This window comes from Ictalurus punctatus, chromosome 12 (assembly GCF_001660625.3).
Source record: "Ictalurus punctatus breed USDA103 chromosome 12, Coco_2.0, whole genome shotgun sequence".
Lineage (NCBI taxonomy): Eukaryota > Metazoa > Chordata > Actinopteri > Siluriformes > Ictaluridae > Ictalurus > Ictalurus punctatus.
In genome coordinates this window covers 4,201,278-4,221,257 of record NC_030427.2, presented here as the reverse complement: position 1 = coordinate 4,221,257, position 19,980 = coordinate 4,201,278, and the positions used below count along the sequence as shown (strand labels likewise).

The 19,980-nt window shown below is 40.1% G+C and overlaps 2 protein-coding genes across 6 annotated transcripts in view; both read right to left on the bottom strand.

The window, feature by feature from the left end:
- Nucleotides 1-19,980, bottom strand: part of atg3 (autophagy related 3) — a gene marked incomplete in the record, with an annotated part of 729,311 nt that overhangs the window by 374,126 nt on the left and 335,205 nt on the right.
- Nucleotides 3,913-15,186, bottom strand: LOC108273219 (NACHT, LRR and PYD domains-containing protein 3). 5 transcript variants are annotated; one of them, XM_053684463.1, is made up of 12 exons: nucleotides 15,090-15,186; nucleotides 14,809-14,930; nucleotides 14,214-14,330; nucleotides 13,749-13,803; nucleotides 13,311-13,515; nucleotides 11,298-13,026; nucleotides 9,106-9,279; nucleotides 8,527-8,700; nucleotides 7,378-7,551; nucleotides 5,798-5,971; nucleotides 5,299-5,475; nucleotides 3,913-4,411 (listed from the first exon to the last, which is right to left on the bottom strand). In XM_053684463.1, the coding sequence occupies exons 2-12, from the start codon at nucleotides 14,859-14,861 to the stop codon at nucleotides 4,351-4,353; spliced, it is 3,093 nt and encodes a 1,030-aa protein (XP_053540438.1). In that variant the 5' UTR covers nucleotides 14,862-14,930; nucleotides 15,090-15,186; the 3' UTR covers nucleotides 3,913-4,350. The 5 variants fall into 5 exon arrangements, with proteins under 5 accessions (XP_053540438.1, XP_053540440.1, XP_053540439.1 ...); XM_053684465.1 differs by lacking the exon at nucleotides 5,798-5,971; XM_053684464.1 differs by lacking the exon at nucleotides 8,527-8,700.

Below are 19,980 nucleotides of genomic sequence, written 5' to 3'. Positions count from 1 at the left end.
TTGTTGGTTCAAGAAAAAGTCTGTAGAAAGTGTCACAGACAAGGCCACATAGAAAGAGTGTGCAAAACAGACAAAAGGCACAGCCAAGAAGGAAAACCAGGTAAAGACAAAGGTTTCAAATTCAAAACTAAACAAGTGCACAAAGTGTCTGAATGTGAAAACATATCAAAGGGCATAGGCTCTGACAAAGATGATCTCTCATGCCTAGAACTGTATAGCATGACTGAAACGGACAGGAAAATGATATAGATAACAACAAATGTGTCTGGTGTAAAACTGAAAATGGAGCTGGATACAGGCTCAGCTTTGTCTGTGATTTCTGAAGCTGTCTACAACAGACTGTTTTTCAAGCTACCATTAGAAAAGACCTCAGTCATGTTAAGACATAAAGACTTACACAGGCGAAAAGGTGTCTCCTAAAAGCAAACTGAAGGTAGATGTCACATATGGTGGCAAAACACAGCAACTGGAGCTTTATGTGTTGAAAAGTGGAGGGCCAGCTCTTTTTGGACAGGAGTGGTTGAGAAAAATTCAGCTTGACTGGCATACCATCAAAGCCCTCAACATATCATCAACAGGCCTTCACAGCACAAACTGTAGCTCTGACCAAAGATTGTCACAGCTCCTGAATGCTCATGCAAAAGTGTTTGAAAAGGGCATTGGTAAACTTAAAGGCATGAAGGCGAAAATTGAATTAAATGAACCAGCGACGGCGCGATTTCATAAAGCACGTCCAGTGCCCTATGCACTACGTCCTAAAGTAGACGCTGAACTTCAAAGCTTGGAGGCATCTGCCATTCTCTCCAAGGTTGACTGGAGTGATTGGGCTATACCCATCGTGCCGATAATCAAGAAAGGGAAAGGTGGAGGTGTTCGCATATGCGGGGACTTCAAAGTGAGTATTAACCCTGTACTGCACACTGTGCAGTACTCCCTATCACGAATTGAAGATATTTTCTCATCTCTGGCAGGAGTGAAGTTTTCAAAGGTTGACTTGTCACAGGCATACCTCCAAATGGAAATTGAGGAGTCAAGCAGGAAGTACCTAACCATCAACACTCATAAGGGACTGTACCAGTACAATTGTCTTGTGTTCGGTGTGGCATCGGCTCCAGCCATTTGGCAAAGAGCAATGGATCAGGTTCTTCAAGATATACCAGGGACACAGTGTTATCTTGACGACATAATTGTGACAAGCAAGAATGATGAAGAACATGTCCAAAACCTCAGCAAAGTGCTTACCAGGCTAAATGTGTATGGTCTACGGGCAAAGAAAGAGAAGTGTGAGTTTTTCAAGAGTGAAATCTCATATTGTGGACATGTCATTGACAAACATGGCTTACACAAATCACAGGAGAAATTTGAAGCTGTGCTGCAGGCACCTAGACTGGAAAACATGTCACAACTTAGATCAAATTTGGGCCTTGTAAACTATTATCACAAATTTCTCCCAAATCTTGCTACAGTGCTGCGCCCACTTAATGCACTGTTACAGACAGCAAAAAAATGGGAGTGGTCAGAAAAATGTGAGAAAGCATTCAAAGAGACAAAAAGACTGATAACCTCAGATGAACTCCTTACCCACTATGACCCATCACGACCCATCAGACTGGCATGTGATGCGTCTCCATATGGCATTGGTGCCATTTTATCGCACACTATGGACGATGGATCTGAGCGTCCAATTGCATTTGCTTCAAGATCACTGACGAGTGCAGAATGCAATTATGCACAGATCGATCGAGAGGCCCTTAGTCTAGTATGGGGCATAAAGAAGTTCCATCACTACCTTTATGGCCAAAAGTTCATCTTAGTGACAGATCACCAGCCCCTTGTGTCCATCTTCAACCCCAGGAAGGGAATTCCGGTGATGTCAGCCACACGGTTACAACGTTGGGCACTTTTCTTGGGAGCCCATTCCTACGACATAGAGTTTAAAGGTACCAAGATGCACAGTAACGCTGATGCTTTGTCACGCCTTCCACTGTCTACAACTGAGGAAGAAAAACCTTCCACTCAGGATCCAGAGGAAGTGTTCCATACAGTACTGGTGGACCAGCTGCCAGTAACAAACGCAGAGATACGAAAAGAAACACAGAATGATCCGACACTGTCAAAAGTGTATGACATCACCATATAGGGTTGGCGAGATCATGGAAATGTTATGTTCCCAGAGTTTTCAGGGAGACGTGAGCAACTGTCTGTGTGCCAAGGGACTCTGATGTGTGGCTCTTGTGTTATAGTTCCCACTAAGCTCCGTACTAGAGTGTTGGAGAACCTACATGACGGTCACCTGGGTACAGTCAAGATGAAAAGCCTCGCTCGTAGCTATGTGTGGTGGCCAGGAATAGATAGACAGATCGAGGATCTCACAAAATCCTGTTCAGGATGTCATAACATTCAAAATGTACCTTCTCAGGCACCATTACATACGTGGGAATGGCCGTCTGCACCATGGCAAAGGGTGCATATTGACTTTTCTGGGCCATTCCTGAATTCCATGTTTCTGATAGCTGTGGATGCTCATTCAAAGTGGCCCGAGGTCATACCAATGAAATCTACCACCTCAGAAAAGACTATTTCTGTTTTGAGGAGTATCTTCTCCAGAAACGGCTTACCTGAGCAAATTGTGACAACGGACCACAGTATACTTCAGATGAATTCAGACTTTTCATGAAGAGAAATGGCATTAAACACTTCAAGTCAGCACCACACCACCGGGCTACAAATGGGTTAGCTTAACGGTTTGTCCAAACATTCAAAAAAATCCATTAAAGCCATGGAGAAAGAGGATATTCCTCTGCAACATAAGGTGGACAACTTCCTTTTTGCATACCGGAACTCTGTGCATGCAACAACAAACCAGACGCCTGCACTGCTGTTCATGAACAGACAACTGAGATCTCACTTTGACCTTCTAAAACATAACTTGTGGCAGGAAGTGCAGAAGAAACAGTTCAGCAAGGAGTTTTGATGTTGGACAGCAAGTTCTAGCTCGTAATTATTCAGAGAACAAGTGGACACCTGGGCGGATAGCCACGAGAGCTGGACCACTGATGTACGAAGTGGACGTTGGAGAGCAAACGTGAAGATGTCATGTTGATCAAATACAGGATGCTCAGCCAAAGAACACCCCTGAACAGTCTGCATTCAATAAACCAGACACAGTGTGTCCACCAGACTTATCACTTGATTCTGATTGTGACACTCACAAATGTATGGCACCTGCAACAGAAACAGTCTCCATTGAAAAGAACCCTCATATTACTCCACAGAACAGGGCGCCACCCAAAAGACTGGATCTGTAAAGAACTGATTTGGTTTTATAGTTATGACCGTAGTAGTTACAGTTTGTATCATAGACTGTTATAGTTATAGTCATAGACTGTTTAAAAACAAGATTTGCAGAGAGCAAATTATAATGTTTTATTTTCTATTCATATGCGTTGCATACATATAAAAGGGGAGGAGTGTAGTGTATAGAGTGGACCTATTTCTTTAAGTGGGATCACTCCCCTTAGTGATTTCTGATTGGTAATTAGCCGTGCGCATGGATATTTTGTTTTGCGCTTGCTGTGGTTAATACACGAGTTAACTTTACCTCTGAGTGTCTCCTTTGTTTTTTTTAAAAGTTGTAGTCTAACATAAAGACACAACAAATTGGCGACGAGTGAATTACGAACCTGAATATCGCTGGATACACGGTTATGAGATGCCAGGTGGTCTCCGGAGGAAAAGAGGAGAGGAATAGTGAGGCACGCAGTAAAAGACACTAAAAACCTTACCTCCAAGTGTCTCCTTTGTTTTTTTTAAGTTGTAGTCTAACATAAAGACACAACAAACTCCATATTTTTATACCTTGGAGCTCTGTATTACCATGGTAATTTATAAACAATTACTAACAACATTACCTTCATCAATGCAAGTTTACATTTTATTTGATACTTGACCATTGTTACGCCCTCAGTTGTATTTCTGTTTGTACTGTGTGCCATTTGTGTGTCTTTGTCGGGGTGCGATGGGTGTCTTTTGTCTCCTTTTGTCATGTTCCGGCTTGCCATTGGATGATCACATCTTGTACATACCTGCAGCGGCCTCGTGCTTTGGGAGGAGTTGGCTGTACATTTCCGGGTGAGTACTTAAGCCTCGTCAGTCTCCATCCCAGCAGCAGATCGATGCCGTTGCATCCATCCCATCCGTCAGCAGATCAGTTACGTGTGTTGATTTCTCCTGTGTATGACTTCCTGCCTGTTCTTGACTTTGTTTCTGCTCTGCCCCTTTAAGTTTAATGAATCAGCTCCCAAACTGCTGGAAATGTGGGACGGGTTCTAACTCTTCACCAAGACTGCTTTATCCTGGAGAAGTTTGAGTTGAGACTCCTGTCATACGCCGTCCTGGTGAGTTTATTATCCTTAATGTTGTAAGACAGAGAAGAACATCAGTGACTATGTTTACATGGACAGCAATAATCTAATTATTGACCTTAATCTAAGTAAGGTAATAATTTGATTAAGGTGTTTACATGAGTTGCTTTTAGAATACTCCAGTCATGTACCCGTTTTACATGTTATTGATCATAATTAGATTAAGAGCCCGCGTCATTACGTCACCGCGCCACGCCTTCCGACGTCCCTCCAGAATTTCACGTATCAACATACAGTTCGTCTTCGTTATGGTACCGTATACAGTTTTGGGTGTTTTTATTAAATTTTTTTACAAACGCTTCAAGTGCGGTTAATTATTAGTCATGCTATACGTGCAAATAGACGACTGCTTGAAGCCGTGGGCTGCGTCTCAAATCGCATACTTACCTACTGTATAGTAGCCGAGATGCATGTATTTTTCCCCACTACCGGCCTATAGTAGGCAAGTATGCAGTTTGGGACACAGCCGAACTCTCTTGTTCGCCGTAAAGCGTAAAACTGCCGTGTGTGATCGTGTCCTGTCGCAAAATGCGGTGAAAATGCTCACACGACGTTCATAATGTGATTAAGGTGTTTACATGTCTGTAATGCACGTCCATAATACGATTAAAACAGGAGTAATCCACCTGTCTTAATTCGATTACAGCTTAATTAGATTATGACCATAATTAGATTAAGGATGCTGTTTACATGGTAGTTTCTTAATCAAATTATGGTCTTAATTAGATTAAGAGTCGATTATTGTTGTCCATGTAAACGCAGTCAGTGTAAACACACAACATCAGCATAAACACACACACACACACACACACACACACATTATTCAGTATGATACAGTAGAGTAGAGTAAAGAGACAGTAAGTCAGTAACTCACCGTAGTGTCTCCAGGTTACAGTGTGGATCCTTCAGTAGATCAGAGAGCAGCTTCACTCCTGATTCTCCTGGATTATTACCGTTCAGATTCAGTTCTCTCAGGTGTGATGAGGAGTTTGACCTCAGAGCTGAAGCCAGAGCAGCACAACCTTCATCTGTAATACTGCAGTTCAACATCCTGCAAGAAAGAAAACCTTCTCACACTTAACACACTCAGTTTTAGCTCTGAAAACATCAACTACACAAAATCTTTATATACACAACATTTACTCTCATCTCACACACACAACAATGACAATATCATATCACTACAATTACAATCACCACAGAGGGAAACTGTGTGTGTGTGTGTGTGTGTGTGTGTGTGAGTGTGCGTGTACCTCAGTATCTCCAGTGTACAGAGTGTGAGAGTGTGTGTGTGTGTGTGTGTACCTCATTATCTCCAGTGTACAGTGTGTGTGTGTGTGTGTGTGTGTGTGTGTGTGTGTGTGTGTGTGTACCTCATTATCTCCAATGTACAGTGTGGATTCTCCAGTCCAGCAGAGAGCAGCTTCACTCCTGAATCCTGCAGGTTATTGTCACTCAGGTTCAGTTCTCTCAGTCTGGACGAGTTTGATCTGAGAACTGAGGACAGAACTCTACAGCTTTCCTCTGTCAGATTACACACATTCAGACTGGAAGGGAAATGATGAAGTGTTAGATATATTTATTTGATTATGAAATGAGGAGTTTCCATCAGGTGGGAAATAAAGTGTTTACCTGAACACAAGGTTCTAATGTCAGGATAAAAATATAAAATGAACAGTCTGTGTATAAACAATAAACTAGTGTTGTGATGTTATTAAAGTAAATGTGTGTGTAATGTACACGCTGTAGAAATACATGTACTTTGTTCTGATGTGAGAAGTGATGTAGATATTTCAGCATTAACACAAAGCTGAGTTTCACAGAGACGCTAAAACTGTTGGAGTTCATAGTTCTTTGGATCTTAATCTAATAACTTTCTCTCACTCACACACACAGAAAAACAAAGCTCAGCAGCAGAAACAATGCTAATCCACAACATATAAAATACACACTTGAATGTTTTCCTCATATAAAACACTGGGTCTCATTTATCACACTGGATACGAATGAATTTATTCATAAAGTGTGTGTAGGAGCATTTCCACAAGAACTCTTTAATGTGTAAAGTTAACTACACAACTAACTACAGTAAGATTCACAATATACAAGCGTGAAGGGAAAACCAGAATAAGCGTTCAGAAAAAGAAAACTTGAGCAGAAAATGTCAGAGAGCACAAAAACACAGTAATATCACCAAGGAAACATGATTTTGTGTGATTCAGAAGACTTTGATTTCATGGTTCAGTTTTGTGTGATATATAATTTTAAGTGTTTTTAAATGTTTGAGTCACGATTATTATTTTTCGCTCCGTGACCGCAAAACTTTTGATGGAAAATGAATCCCATACTTTTGGACTCAGACTTGGACTCGTGCCCCAAAAATCCCTGAAATCATTTCACACCAGACTGCTGTGTGAACGCGGGTCAATACAAAGCAGGATTTACTAAAAACTTGATTCTCAAGAACGGATCAGTACCAACTGTTCGTGATCCAGCTTCATATCCAGAAGACGTAAGTATCGCACTTTATATTTTGTGAATGTTTGTAAATCACCTTTCCGAATGAGCTTGTTAGCAGATTCCACGGCTAACGTAGTACCCGAAACAAGCGCTGTTCTCTTCCGGAAAGAGGGCGGGGCACAGCAGCTCATTTGCATTTAAAGAGACACGCCCAGGAAAACAGCGTGTTCTTGCTTCCACCCAAAAAGGGTCATTTTCAGCAGGGTATAATAAATGATCTGTGATGTATTTTGGACTGAACCTTCACAGACACATTCTGGAGACACCTGAGACTTATATTACATCTTGTAAAAAAGGATTAAAATAGGTCTCCTTTAATATTATATTTATCATTTTATTATATATTTTCCATTGTGAAGCTCTTTGAGCTGCATTTTATGTATGAAATGTGCTATATAAATAAAGTTATTATAATTATATTGTTTGTGTGTACCTCAGTATCTCCAGTGTACAGTGTGGATTCTCCAGTCCAGCAGAGAGCAGCTTCACTCCTGAATCCTGCAGGTTATTGACACTCAGGTTCAGTTCTCTCAGTCTGGACGAGTTTGATCTGAGAACTGAGGACAGAACTCTACAGCTTTCCTCTGTTAGATTACACACACACAGCCTGGAAGAGAAATGATGAAGTGTTAGATTTATTTATCTGATTGTGAAATGAGGAGTTTCCATCAGGTGGGAAATAAAGTGTTTACCTGAACACAAGGTTCTAATGTCAGGATAAAAATATAAAATGAACAGTCTGTGTATAAACAATAAACTAGTGTTGTGATGTTATTAAAGTAAATGTGTGTGTAATGTACACTGATCTACACGCTGTAGAAATACATGTACTTTGTTCTGATGTGAGAAGTGATGTAGATATTTCAGCATTAACACAAAGCTGAGTTTCACAGAGACGCTAAAACTGGTGGAGTTCATTGTTCTCTGGATCTTAATCTAATAGCTTTCACTCACTCACTCACACACACACACACACACACACACGAAGAATTTGAATTCATGGCTCAGTTTTGTGTGATATAATTTTACGTGTTTTTAAATGTTTGATTCACGCTTATTATTTTTCGATCCGTGGCCGCAAAACTTTTGACTGAAAATGAATCCCATACTTTTGGACTCAGACTTGGACTCATGCTCCAAAAATCCCTGAAATCATTTCACACCAGACTGCTGTGTGAACGCGGGTCAATACAAAGCAGGATTTACTAAAAACTTGATTCTCAAGAACGGATCAGTACCAACTGTTCGTGATCCAGATTCGTATCCAGAAGACGTAAGTATCGCACTTTATATTTTGTGAATGTTTGTAAATCGCCTTTCCGAATGAGCTTGTTAGCAGATTCCACGGCTAACGTAGTACCCGAAACAAGCGCTGTTCTCTTCCGGAAAGGGGGCGGGGCACAGCAGTCATTTGCATTTAAAGAGACACACACAGGAAAACAGCGTGTTTTTGATTTTTTTGGATTGTGAAGCACTTTGAGCTGCATTTTATGTATGAAAAGTGCTATATAAATAAAGTTATTACTATTATTGTGTGTGTGTGTGTGTGTGTGTGTGTGTGTGTGTGTGTGTGTGTGTGTACCTCAGTATCTCCAGTGTACAGTGTGGATTCTCCAGTCCAGCAGAGAGCAGCTTCACTCCTGAATTCTGCAGGTTATTGTTACTCAGGTTCAGTTCTCTCAGTCTGGAGGAGTTTGATCTGAGAACTGAGGACAGAACTCTACAGCTTTCATCTGTTAGATTACACACACACAGACTGGAAGAGAAATGATTAAATATCAAAACACTGATCTCAAACACACACACAACCATAACACACTTACTCTTTACCATGTAACAGAAATGTGAGTGTGTTTCTCTCACACACACAAATCAGAGGACAGGACACCACATTATTATTATTATTATTATTATTATTATTATTATTATTATTATTATTACTATTATTATTGAAATAAAAACAGAAGGGTTTTTGTTTGAATAAATGCTTTATTATAATTGAAAAAAGTCTGTGAGTGTGCGTGTGTGTGTGTGTGTGTGTGTGAGAGAGAGTGTGTGTGTGAGAGTGTGTGTGTGTGTGTGTGTGTGTGTGTGTGTGAGTGTGGGTGTACCTCAGTATCTCCAGTGTACAGTGTGTGTGAGTGTGTGTGTGTGTGTGCACCTCAGTGTCTCCAGTGTACAGTGTGGATTCTCCAGTCCAGCAGAGAGCAGCTTCACTCCTGAATCCTGCAGGTTATTGTGACTCAGGTCCAGTTCTCTCAGTCTGGAGGAGTTTGATCTGAGAACTGAGGACAGAACTCTACAGCTTTCCTCTGTCAGATCACACCCCCCCAGCCTGGAAGAAAAATTATGAAATATCAGAACACTGATCTCAAACACACACACACACACACACACACACACACACACACACACACACACACAGTCATAATACACTTACTCTTTACCATGTAACAGAAATGTGAGTGTGTTTCTCTCACACACAGAAATCAGAGGACCGGACACCACATCAGCACTATTATTATTATTATTATTATTATTATTATTATTATTACTATTACTATTATTATGATTATTACTATTATTATTGAAATGAAAACAGAAGGGTTTTTGTTTGAGTAAATGCTTTATTATAATTGAAACCATTTTTAAGGGAAGTACATGTTAAAAAGTCTGTGTGTGTGTGTGTATGAGTGAGTGAGTGAGTGAGTGAGTGTGTGTGTGTGTGTGTGTGTGTGTGTGTGTGTGTGTGTGTGTGTGTGTGGAGTAAGTTAACAAGTCAGTTTGCTAACTGGAAATCCATCTTACACAGTGCAATAGCAATGCATCATTTATTTATTTATTTATTTATTTATTTATTTATTTATTTATTTATTTTAAACGCACACATTTTTTGTTAGGGATTAAAGTTATAAACAGGACGTATCCCTTGATCTGCACAGAGGGACTATTATGATGTTTTTGCTAACTGGAAATCCGTCCTCGAGGACAATCCTCTTTCATCCTGTAAACTAATCCCACACCAGATCCAATCTAAAGAGAAAGTCTGATCGGTCCAAACCAAACAAGGTCGGTGTGAAAGTGAAAAAGCACAGAAGAGTATTTAATCAAGTTCTGTTGTAAGTGTGTAGTGAGCTAGAAGACATCTATGTGTTACTGAACATCAGGTGTTTTTCTGTATCTCTGTATGTCCTGTGTAAACGGAGTTAGAAGAACCGTGTGTTTTGTCTAAAGCAGCTTTACTCTGGCAATAAATGAGCAATTAGACATTCACCAGAACTGTGTTTCCAATCAAAGCCCTTTAAGCTACAATACCAGTGTCACAAAACAGATCAGACTTCCAGGAGGAAGTGTACCAGGCTGGGACTAAAGCCAGAAGGTCATTAAGGTATAAGGGTGAATTTTGGGACAGAGTAAAAATCCTGTCCTGATGAAACCTTTCAGAAAATTCAATGCAAGGTGCATGCGCTGCAAAAAATGACCTTGTCCCAATAAAACCTTTAAGAAAATCCAACTGACAACGCATGCACCACAAATGTAAGGTACCATATAGATATGAATAATTCATGAAGGCGATGGAGATTGGTTTGTTTTTAGAAAGATGAGGTTAAAGCCCCGCCTAGGGATAATTTTACTGCTTCAGAAAAGTATATAAAGACATGTGTGTGTGTGTGTGTGTGTATAATTCAGACTTTCTGCAAACTGTCTCACTTTGTTATTTCAATAAAGTTTGATGACCTTTGGCATCTACAAACCCTCTGTCTCTGAAGTGTTTAACTTAGGTTGGAAAGATTGTTTTCCACCACTCTCACATGTGCAGATTGGGCGGTGTGATACACTGGTACATATCATAGGACCAGAAAATGGAATAATCAGTCATGTCTATTGATAGATATTTTCCTATATCCTCTATAACACCAATGTCACATGTTGTATTCATATTGTTCCCATGGTGACAGTGTTCTGTTTTTCTTCTTCTCATTTGTGAAGTTCTGTTCAATGTCACTTTCAAATAAAAGGAGAAAAGAAAAAATGCCTTTCACTGGTGTTTAGTTCACAAAATGATCAAAAAGCAGTGATGAATACATGCAGTTATTCTGTAGAGATCATTTCTTCATCAGTTTTAGAGAAAAGGTAATAAATGGTGACATAAGGTTTTGTCCACATGGCCCCGCCCTCAGTGCAGACGTAATGTGCTCGCGTAAAAAGTGAAACTCTTCTGTAACAGTACCAGAGGTTTGTTTAAAGATGATTAGAGTAATTATTAACCAGCATTAATCCAAACAGTGCAGTTCAGTGTTACATTAAAATAATAAACCATACAGTAATACATTTATAAATGAAAATACTCACTCAGCTCTTCTGGAGGCTTTGACCACTGGCAGCAGCTTCAGAAGACATTCCTCTGATGGGTCATATTTACTCAAATTAAACTCATCCAGCTCCTGATCTGAGTTCAGTAACACAAACACCAGAGCTGACCACTGAGCAGGAGAGAGTCTGGTTCCCCTGAGACACCAGATATCTCCACTGTTCAGGTTTGTTTGTACTTCCTGCACTAGAGAATGATCATTCAGTTCATTCAGACAGTGGAACAGATTGATGGATTTCTCTGGAGTTGGATTCTCCCTGATCTTCTCCTTGATGTACTCGACTGTTTCCTGTTTGCTGTGAGAGCTGCTTCCTGTCTGTGGCATTAAGCTTCGTAAGAGAGTCTGATTGGACTCCAGTGAGAGACCCAGAAGGAAGCGGAGGACTGCACTCCTGAGGAGATCAGACATGTCTGACTTGTTGAGAAGATCAGACAGATCAGTGGTTGGTTGTTCTGTTACATTTCTGCTGATGAAGGAGAGAAATGCGTATAAAGCAGCCAGAAACTCCTGAACACTCAGATGTACAAAGCTGAACACCTTCCCCAGGTGAAGCCCAAACTCCTCTCTGAAGATTTGGGTACACACTCCTGAGTACACTGACACGTCTCTGACATCAATGCCACACTCTCTTAGGTCTTCCTCATAGAAGATGAGGTTTCCTTTCTCCAGCTGTTGGAAAGCCAGTTTTCCCAGTGCCAGGATACTCGCTCTGGTCTGCTGAGGATCAGGGTCACATTTCTGATGGTACTTTTGGTCCTTGTGTTTGATCTGAAAGATCAGGAAGTGTGTGAACATTTGAGTCAGAGTCTTGGGGATCTCTCCACTCTCTGCTTCACCAAGAATTCTCTCTAGAACAGTGGCTGAGATCCAGCAGAAGACTGGGATGTGGCACATGATGTAGAGGCTTCTTGAAGACTTCATGTGTGAGATGATTTTATTGGCCAGGCTCTGGTCACTGATCCTCTTCCTGAAGTACTCCTCTTTCTGAGGATCACTGAACCCTCGTACCTCTGTTACCTGGTCTACACACTCAGGAGGGATCTGATTGGCTGCTCCTGGTCGAGAGGTTATCCAGAGGAGAGCAGAGGGAAACAGATTCCCCTTGATGAGGTTTGTCAGCAGCACATCCACTGAGGTTGACTCTGTCACATCACACAATCTCTCATTCTTCTGGAAATTTAGAGGGAGTCGACACTCATCCAGACCATCAAAGATCAACACCACTTTGTAGGAGTCTATTAATTGTAGTTTTCTCATTTCTGGGAAAAAGTGATGAAGAAGATTCATCAGACTGAGATTTTTCTGCTTCATCAGATTCAGCTCTCTAAAGGGAAGTGGAAACATGATGAAGGTGACGTCCTGATTTGCTTTTCCTTCAGTCCAGTCCAGAATGAACTTCTGCACAGAGACTGTTTTTCCAATTCCAGCAACTCCTTTAGTCAGCACTCTTCTGATGGACTTGTCTTTAAAGAGATCATTACATTTGATGGGTGTCTCCTGTGTTGCTGGTCTCCTGGACGCTGTCTCAATCTGTCTCACCTCATGTTCATTATTGACGTCTCCACTCCAACCCTCTGTGACGTAGAGCTCTGTGTAGATCTCATTCAGAAGTGCTGAGCTTCCATGCTGTGACATTCCTTCATTAATTCTTTTAAACTTCTCTCTCAGGCTGGATTTCAGCTTTGTCTGATACACAGGGGCTACAGACTCTAATAAACAAAGTAATAACATGTTTTAATGTAAAATAACTAAACACAGGATTAAATGTAAAATTCAAATGTTGCTGTACATTCCTGATTCATGTAGTAAATATTCCTGAAGGAACAGGACCATTGTACAGAGTCACCACAAGCTGGACCACGAACAGAACAGAAAAGCAGCAGATGTACATGATACTAAACTCAAACTTTAAACTAAAAGTGTTCTCATCTACAACTATTTCCTCTCTCTAAAGTGAACCTGACGGAATAAAGCCATGACTCAGAGCTCTTACTGTTGTACAGTGTGTTAGCGAGATCTGTGTGGTTCATGTTCTTCAGGACGTGCAGTGTGATCTTCAGCGCTCCGTCTCTGACACTGTGCAGATCCTCCTCATCCTCCACCTCCCTCTCAGTGCATGCTGGGTAATCTGGACTCAGGAGCTTCCTTAACCTCTTCAGCTCAGTCTTTATCAGAGTGATGACTTTGTGTTCCAGCTCCTGGTTAGAAACACACAGGAACACATCTAAATATTATAATGTTACACACTGAGAGATGGTTTTATTTTATGAAAATAAGAAAAGTCTCTTTCTATTTCAACAGTTACAGATGAAATTCTGCCTGAATTGCCATAATGCTGCTGCACATAAACAAATTGTAAATTGTCATTATCTTAAATAAAAAACCTGCAACCTACTCACACACAAGTTACACACATTAAAAAGACACACACCTTGAATATGGAGTCCAACTGGTTTCTGCTGAGGTTTGATTTTTTCTGTTGTGGTCTGTGAAGAAATAAAACACATGATGTAATATAGACTATATGTATTCACAGCTGCACAACACACACTAATAAATACAGAGACAGATATTTAACACTATCCTCTTAACACTATACACTGATTTCAGGATTTCTCACTGACACTAACATGTTTATGAATAAAATAGTGATCTAGTCATTAATGTCCCAGGTGTAAATGTTGTTGTGTAGCACCACAGACCCTCCAGCTCAGGGACTGCAGGCTGAACTGAACTCTTAAAGCAGTTTTCCTCACTGCCAGTCCGAGAGCTGCAGCACTGCACAGTTTAGTGTTTTACTGCTTCAACACCTGATAAAGCTCATGAAGGGCTTCAGAATGAGACCAGTGAGTTTGATCAGGTGGAACACTGCTGTAAAACACCTCACTGTACTGACCTCACATCAGGAGAACTGGCTCCATCTCTGAAGTTAAGTGGACGTCCCATTGACTGGTCACTCTTCATGGACACACAGCTGGGTTCTGGTGAGTCTGATCTCTTTCCCTCCATCATTCTAGAATTAAACAGAAATATCAGCAATAATTAATACTCTGCTGTCTCAGTACTGTTACACAATGTGTTCATCATTAAACACCAATTATTCCATCTTTTTAATTCAGCTCCAGTCCGCACACTTATTCAAAGAGGAGACACGCCCCATACCTCAGGAGACACGCCCCATACCTCAGGAATTACATTGATGTCAGGAGTCCCAATCACAGATAACTGACTCAGCTGGGTCTTAAAGCCTGTAGAGTTCACTGACTCAAAGCTACACTGCTCTTCTCCTCCACATTACACAGTCCTTTTTACTCTTCTCTCAGTGAATGATTTCTCTAAACTGTTCTTAGATCAGATCAGTGATATATTCACTGCTATTAAACACTTGAACCAAAGTCTAGTTCCTCTGTTAACTAGTGAGTGTTTAGAGATACAGATCTGTTCCATGAGACGGTGTGTGTTTATTGCTGGTGAATGGAAAAGTTACTCACCTCTCGTCTCTCTTTAAGTCCTGTTTTCCAGACACACTCGTGTTGGAGGTCATGTCTCCTTCTCCAGATTACAGCAGGACACACGTTTACTTCACTCCAACATCGGTGTGTTAAATCAAACCCTGTATCAGCACAGAGTTCACTTACAGGAAATAGTCACGGTATCAAGTCATTAAACAACCTGTGTACATTCAAACTTCAGTACAAACCCACAAAACTCTTCTGCTTCTAGTGTACATTCAGTGTGTTTATATATTATAGCTTTAGATGTAGATACTCACTGTGTTTTTACTCCTGAAATAGTTTATTTTCCCTCCACACTAAATGGAGACTGACTTTCACTTTCACTTTCAGGTCTACCTGTTTATTCTGCAGAGGGGGAGGGGCAGTGAGGTAGGGTAATAAACACGAACACACACACACACACACACACACACACACACAGATATATGGTTTGTTATCAGACAGTTTTCTGATTCATCGAGCAAAGGCCTGTAAATACTGAAAGTATAAGCCTGAAAACGCTGCAAATACAGAGAACAGAATTAAAAGTCTGGTAAAATCTACATAACACGCATTATCATTTCATTACCTTCATTTATTATCTCGTGACTTCATTCAGCTGTGCACGAACAACTGTCAGAGCTCTATACAAATATATAAACTAAAATAAAATAACAGGAACTAGAAACACTCAGCAGATCATTAGATAAAGAAGCAGAACTCATACGCTGAGTAAGTTTACTTAAATATCTGCAGAAATGTGTTTTTTCTGGTTTTCCCTTAATGAGAGCGAGTATCCTGATATTAGTGAGGATTGGTGTGTAAGTAGTTTTTGTGTGAATAATGAATGTTACTCAGAATAAAAGTGATGATGGAGAGTAAGTTAAACACATTGGTCAGACGAGTAACTAACCCAGTGTTTCCCAATCGAGGTTCTGTCTGATGAGAGCAGGGGTGTGTGTAAAAATCCTTCAAACATTTTCTAAAATTATCAAATGTATAGAAAACATTTAATATAGATGAGAAATATCTGATGTCTGAAATAATAAGACAGACACAGACGCATAACAATAATAATAATAAATTATATATAAAATAATAATAATAATAATCACATAAAACACAGTTAACCTTGCGATTATCACTTGTCACATTACAAAAAAACACAGCTATAATATGAGAACATGTATAAAACTAAACTAAACAACCTCAATTTATTTTATTAATTTCATTAAGATTTTTATTAAACATGGACCTTTACTTTCATTAAATAGACTTATTATTTATTGTAGGCTCATTTTGTAAATTTTAGCAATTACTGTAGACATCAGCAAAAAGTCGAGCTTCCTGCAGATGTCATTTCTCACATTTACAAAATCAGGTGATTATATTCACCTATCAGTGTAAAACGTCTCTTTATGTATAGAGACAAAAGAAAGATATTACAGAAGGATCGCTCTGTATGGCTGCCCATCAGCGTAAGAGTCTGTGTGTGAAGACAAAAAGAATGAGGTGTAATCACTGTCTAACAGTGTAGTGTAGTGACTGTGTAGTGACTTGTGAAGACACTGATGAATGAAAACATGGTGCACCTCCAAAAAACTTTCAGCTTTGGCTTTATTATCTCAGCAGTATGTACAAAGGAAATCCAAATCACTATTTTAAAAACCTTTCCATGAAAGGTTTTGTGCCATCTGACTCTCTCTATAGTCCTGCATGGATGGATCATAGAGATACCTGTACAATCGTACCTTCTGGCAAGAGTCGCCTCGAAGTCATCCATTTCTAGATCCAGTGCCGTGCAGACCGCCATGAAAAATGAAGCCTCGCGTACTCGACACGCTCGACCGTGCACTCCACAATGACGTCGTTTTTTCCGGACATGTCGAGTATAAACCAGGCTTAATGCTGTCTAGCATTAGTGTTTGTGTAGGGTGCACAAATTTTTGAAAATATTCAAAGGGTGCTGTGACTGAAAAAAGGTAGGCAAACGCTGCTCTAAACAATTATGGATTGGGAACATGCATTTCCTAAACTGGGCCACTTGATGGCAGTCAAATCCATCCAGAGCAATGGATGAACTATCCATCCATCCATCCATCCATCCATCTATTCTCTGTACTGCTTATCCTACACAGGTCACGGGGAGCCTGGAGCCTATCCCAGGGGATTCAGGCATGAGGCAGGGGACACCCTGGACATGGTGCCAACCCACTGCAAGGGCACAATCTCACACTATGGACAATATAGAGATGCCAACCAGCCCACAACATATGCCTTTGGACTGGGGAGAAAACCGGAGTACGTGGAGGAAACAAAGCATGCGGAGAACATGCAGGTGAGAATCAAACCAACAGCCCTGTAGGTGTGAGGTGAATGTGCTAAGCACTTTCCACTGTGCCCCCTGAATGAAATATGTATTTCATCAATAATTATCATTAAGGGGGAAAAGGAGAGAGATATTAATATTAATACAATCTAATATTTCTTACCCCACTCTTGGCTAAATACTTCAAACATATAAACACCACTATTAAAAGCTTAATTACAGAATACCGCTTCTGAGAAATTGCCGTTCCCGAGTTTGGCCACAGGAAGGCAGTCATGCTCCATCCAGTACAACAAACAACATCGCCTAAAACAGAAGGCAGGTTTTGGGTATTTTACACAATCAGAGCTGATCAGCGTTATCACTGTTTATTGTATTATTTTGACATAAAAATAATACATGGTGGGCAGTGGTGGCTCAACGGTTAATGCTCTGTATTACTCAGAAGGTCGATGGTTCAAGCCCTAGTGCTGCCACTGTTGAGGCCTTGAGCAAGGCCCTTAATCCTCTCTGCTCCAGGGTCACCGAATCACGGCTGACCTTCTACTCTGACCCCAACTTCCTAACAAGCTGGGATATGCGAAAAAGAGAATTTCACTGTGCTCTAATGTATAATTGGCAAATAAAGGTTTCCACTTCTATCTTCTGACCATTATAATTATTTATTAACCATTTATTATGGTGTTGTTGTTTGTTTTTATGCACCCATGGTGGAAACAAATTTCCTCTTTGGGGAAATTTATATCTGTATTCTGCTTAATCGATAGAAACCCAAAAAGTACAAATTCCAGTTACATTACTATTGCTTTGTTGATAATTTGATGCAGATTCTCAAAATTTATTCAGGGGCACCACAAAAAATTATGGTACTGAACTTCTACAGACTTGAAGAACATGTAATTGCAGCTGAAGAAAAAATAGGAAGCATTTGCCCAATTTGATACTGAACGAACTCTGGAATTTCTTACTTTTGTTGTTTCAGAACAAGATTCAAGAGAACAAGACATTCACACCCAAGAAGTATTATGCAGTGTATTACTCCGAAATATGCCATCGATATGTTGGAAAGGCAGAAAGTGTGGAAGCAGAGAACGTGGATTTCAAGTTCCTTCACCAGTTCGGTGCCGAAGAGTTTAAACAATTTCACACAACATATAGAGGGCTAAGGAAAGTTCTTCACTGATCACACGATTACATGTACAAGCACGACACTTGTCCCAGTCCTGAAAAGGACAATTTGGCTTTTCCTTTGTTGTTTTCCTGCACGTGCAGTCAACGCCTTCAGTTGTTCTGCATCTCGATTTATGGGGAAGTCAACTAAATTCCCATTGATGAGCCTAGTAAGATGAGGAAGAGAAGTTGGCTTGGTGCCTTGACATTTGGTGTTGGATGAAGGATATATAGGATAAATTTATGTTTTTGAAACGTTATCGTTTAGAAGTGTTCCGTGTTTATTAAAAGGACTAACGTTTCATGTTTGCCATCCAATGTTCCACTGCCAAATAGAAAGGCTAGCTGGGTTACGTCCATCTACGATACACCTTACCAGTAGACACTGTTAAATGTTATTGACCTCCTGACTATTGTCACACACTCCATTGAAATAGTAAATAGGTTGGTGTTAAGAAACTAGTTCAAAATATATATTTGCTAAACCCAAAAAGTAGTTAAAATGAATTGGCCTATTGTGTTCTTTTGCAACAATTGGATAATGTGGCAAAACGCATTGTGATGTGGGAGAATTTCTAAATTTTCCGTCCATTTCGTGCAGGGTATAGCGAATAGGTCTTACCTTAACTTCCTAGTGATGCATTCTGTACGAAAAAAAAGAAAAGAAAAAAAGTAGATGTCGAAGATCTCAAAGAAGAATAACTTTATTACAGCGTGGCAGTGACAAAGTACATGAAGCACTTTGGGAGTCAAAGTGAACCCCGAATAATATCAACACAGACATTTATACTGCTTCAAACCAGGTTTTCTGTATTTAATGTAAATTAAGGATAGCATTTGATTCTATCACTTTCTTTTCTCACAGTCTGGATGTTGTTACAGGTGTGACCCCAAATGGTGAGATGAAAGGATTATCGAAACAAATGTCTTTCTGAGTGTTAATTATGGTCACGTAGCCCTTTTGTTCAGGGATGGTTCTTGATCTCCCACTGCTGCTCCCATGCTATAACTGTATGAATGTCACTTTACGTGATATTATAGACATATTTCTGAGACCCAGATAAATTGTCCCTTTGATTTCTGCTGATTGTAGATACGATACAAAATATCATGCTGCGATCTTACAGGTGGAACCAACACTGGAGTGTCACCACATCTGTACAGTAACATGTTGTCATATATGATTAGCTGTGCATCATGCTTGGCAAACAGACCGTCTACAATAGTTTGTCCATTGCTCTTCGGTCTGATTGCTTCTGTCACTGAAGGGTCACTCTGAGTGCTTTTCAGGCCTACTGGTTCTATAATGTTGATGGCTGCAATTGATTCTAGCTCTGTGACACCTGAAAATGTTATTCCTTCCACGGCAGCTTTCATTGCTAGCTCATCAATTATTAAATTACAATCAGCATTTTTGGTTTGTGGACAGGCCCAATTAGGGTTAATGATGGAGAAAGGCAAGGTCTATTAAGAGACAGATGTATAGACGATGACGATTGTTTACATAAAATAAAATCGGAACTAACGCAATTAAATGACGAATGGTTTTTAAACTTGCAATTACAGGTGGATATTGACACAAACTATACAGGAAATCACAAAAAGTTATAAAAGAGCTAAAGAGCCGGAGAGCTGATAGAACTATTACAGGTATTAGAGACAATTTGGGC

Excerpts from the sequence above, each read along its gene's own strand:
- LOC108273219 (XM_053684463.1), bottom strand. The coding sequence starts at position 14,861 with ATGACCTCCAACACGAGTGTGTCTGGAAAACAGGACTTAAAGAGAGAC. Across the intron at positions 14,331-14,808 it reads GACTTAAAGAGAGACGAGAG|AATGATGGAGGGAAAGAGAT; the intron begins GTGAGTAACTTT and ends GTTTAATTCTAG. Across the intron at positions 8,701-9,105 it reads TGTACACTGGAGACACTGAG|TCTGTGTGTGTGTAATCTAA; the intron begins GTGCACACACAC and ends TTTCTCTTCCAG.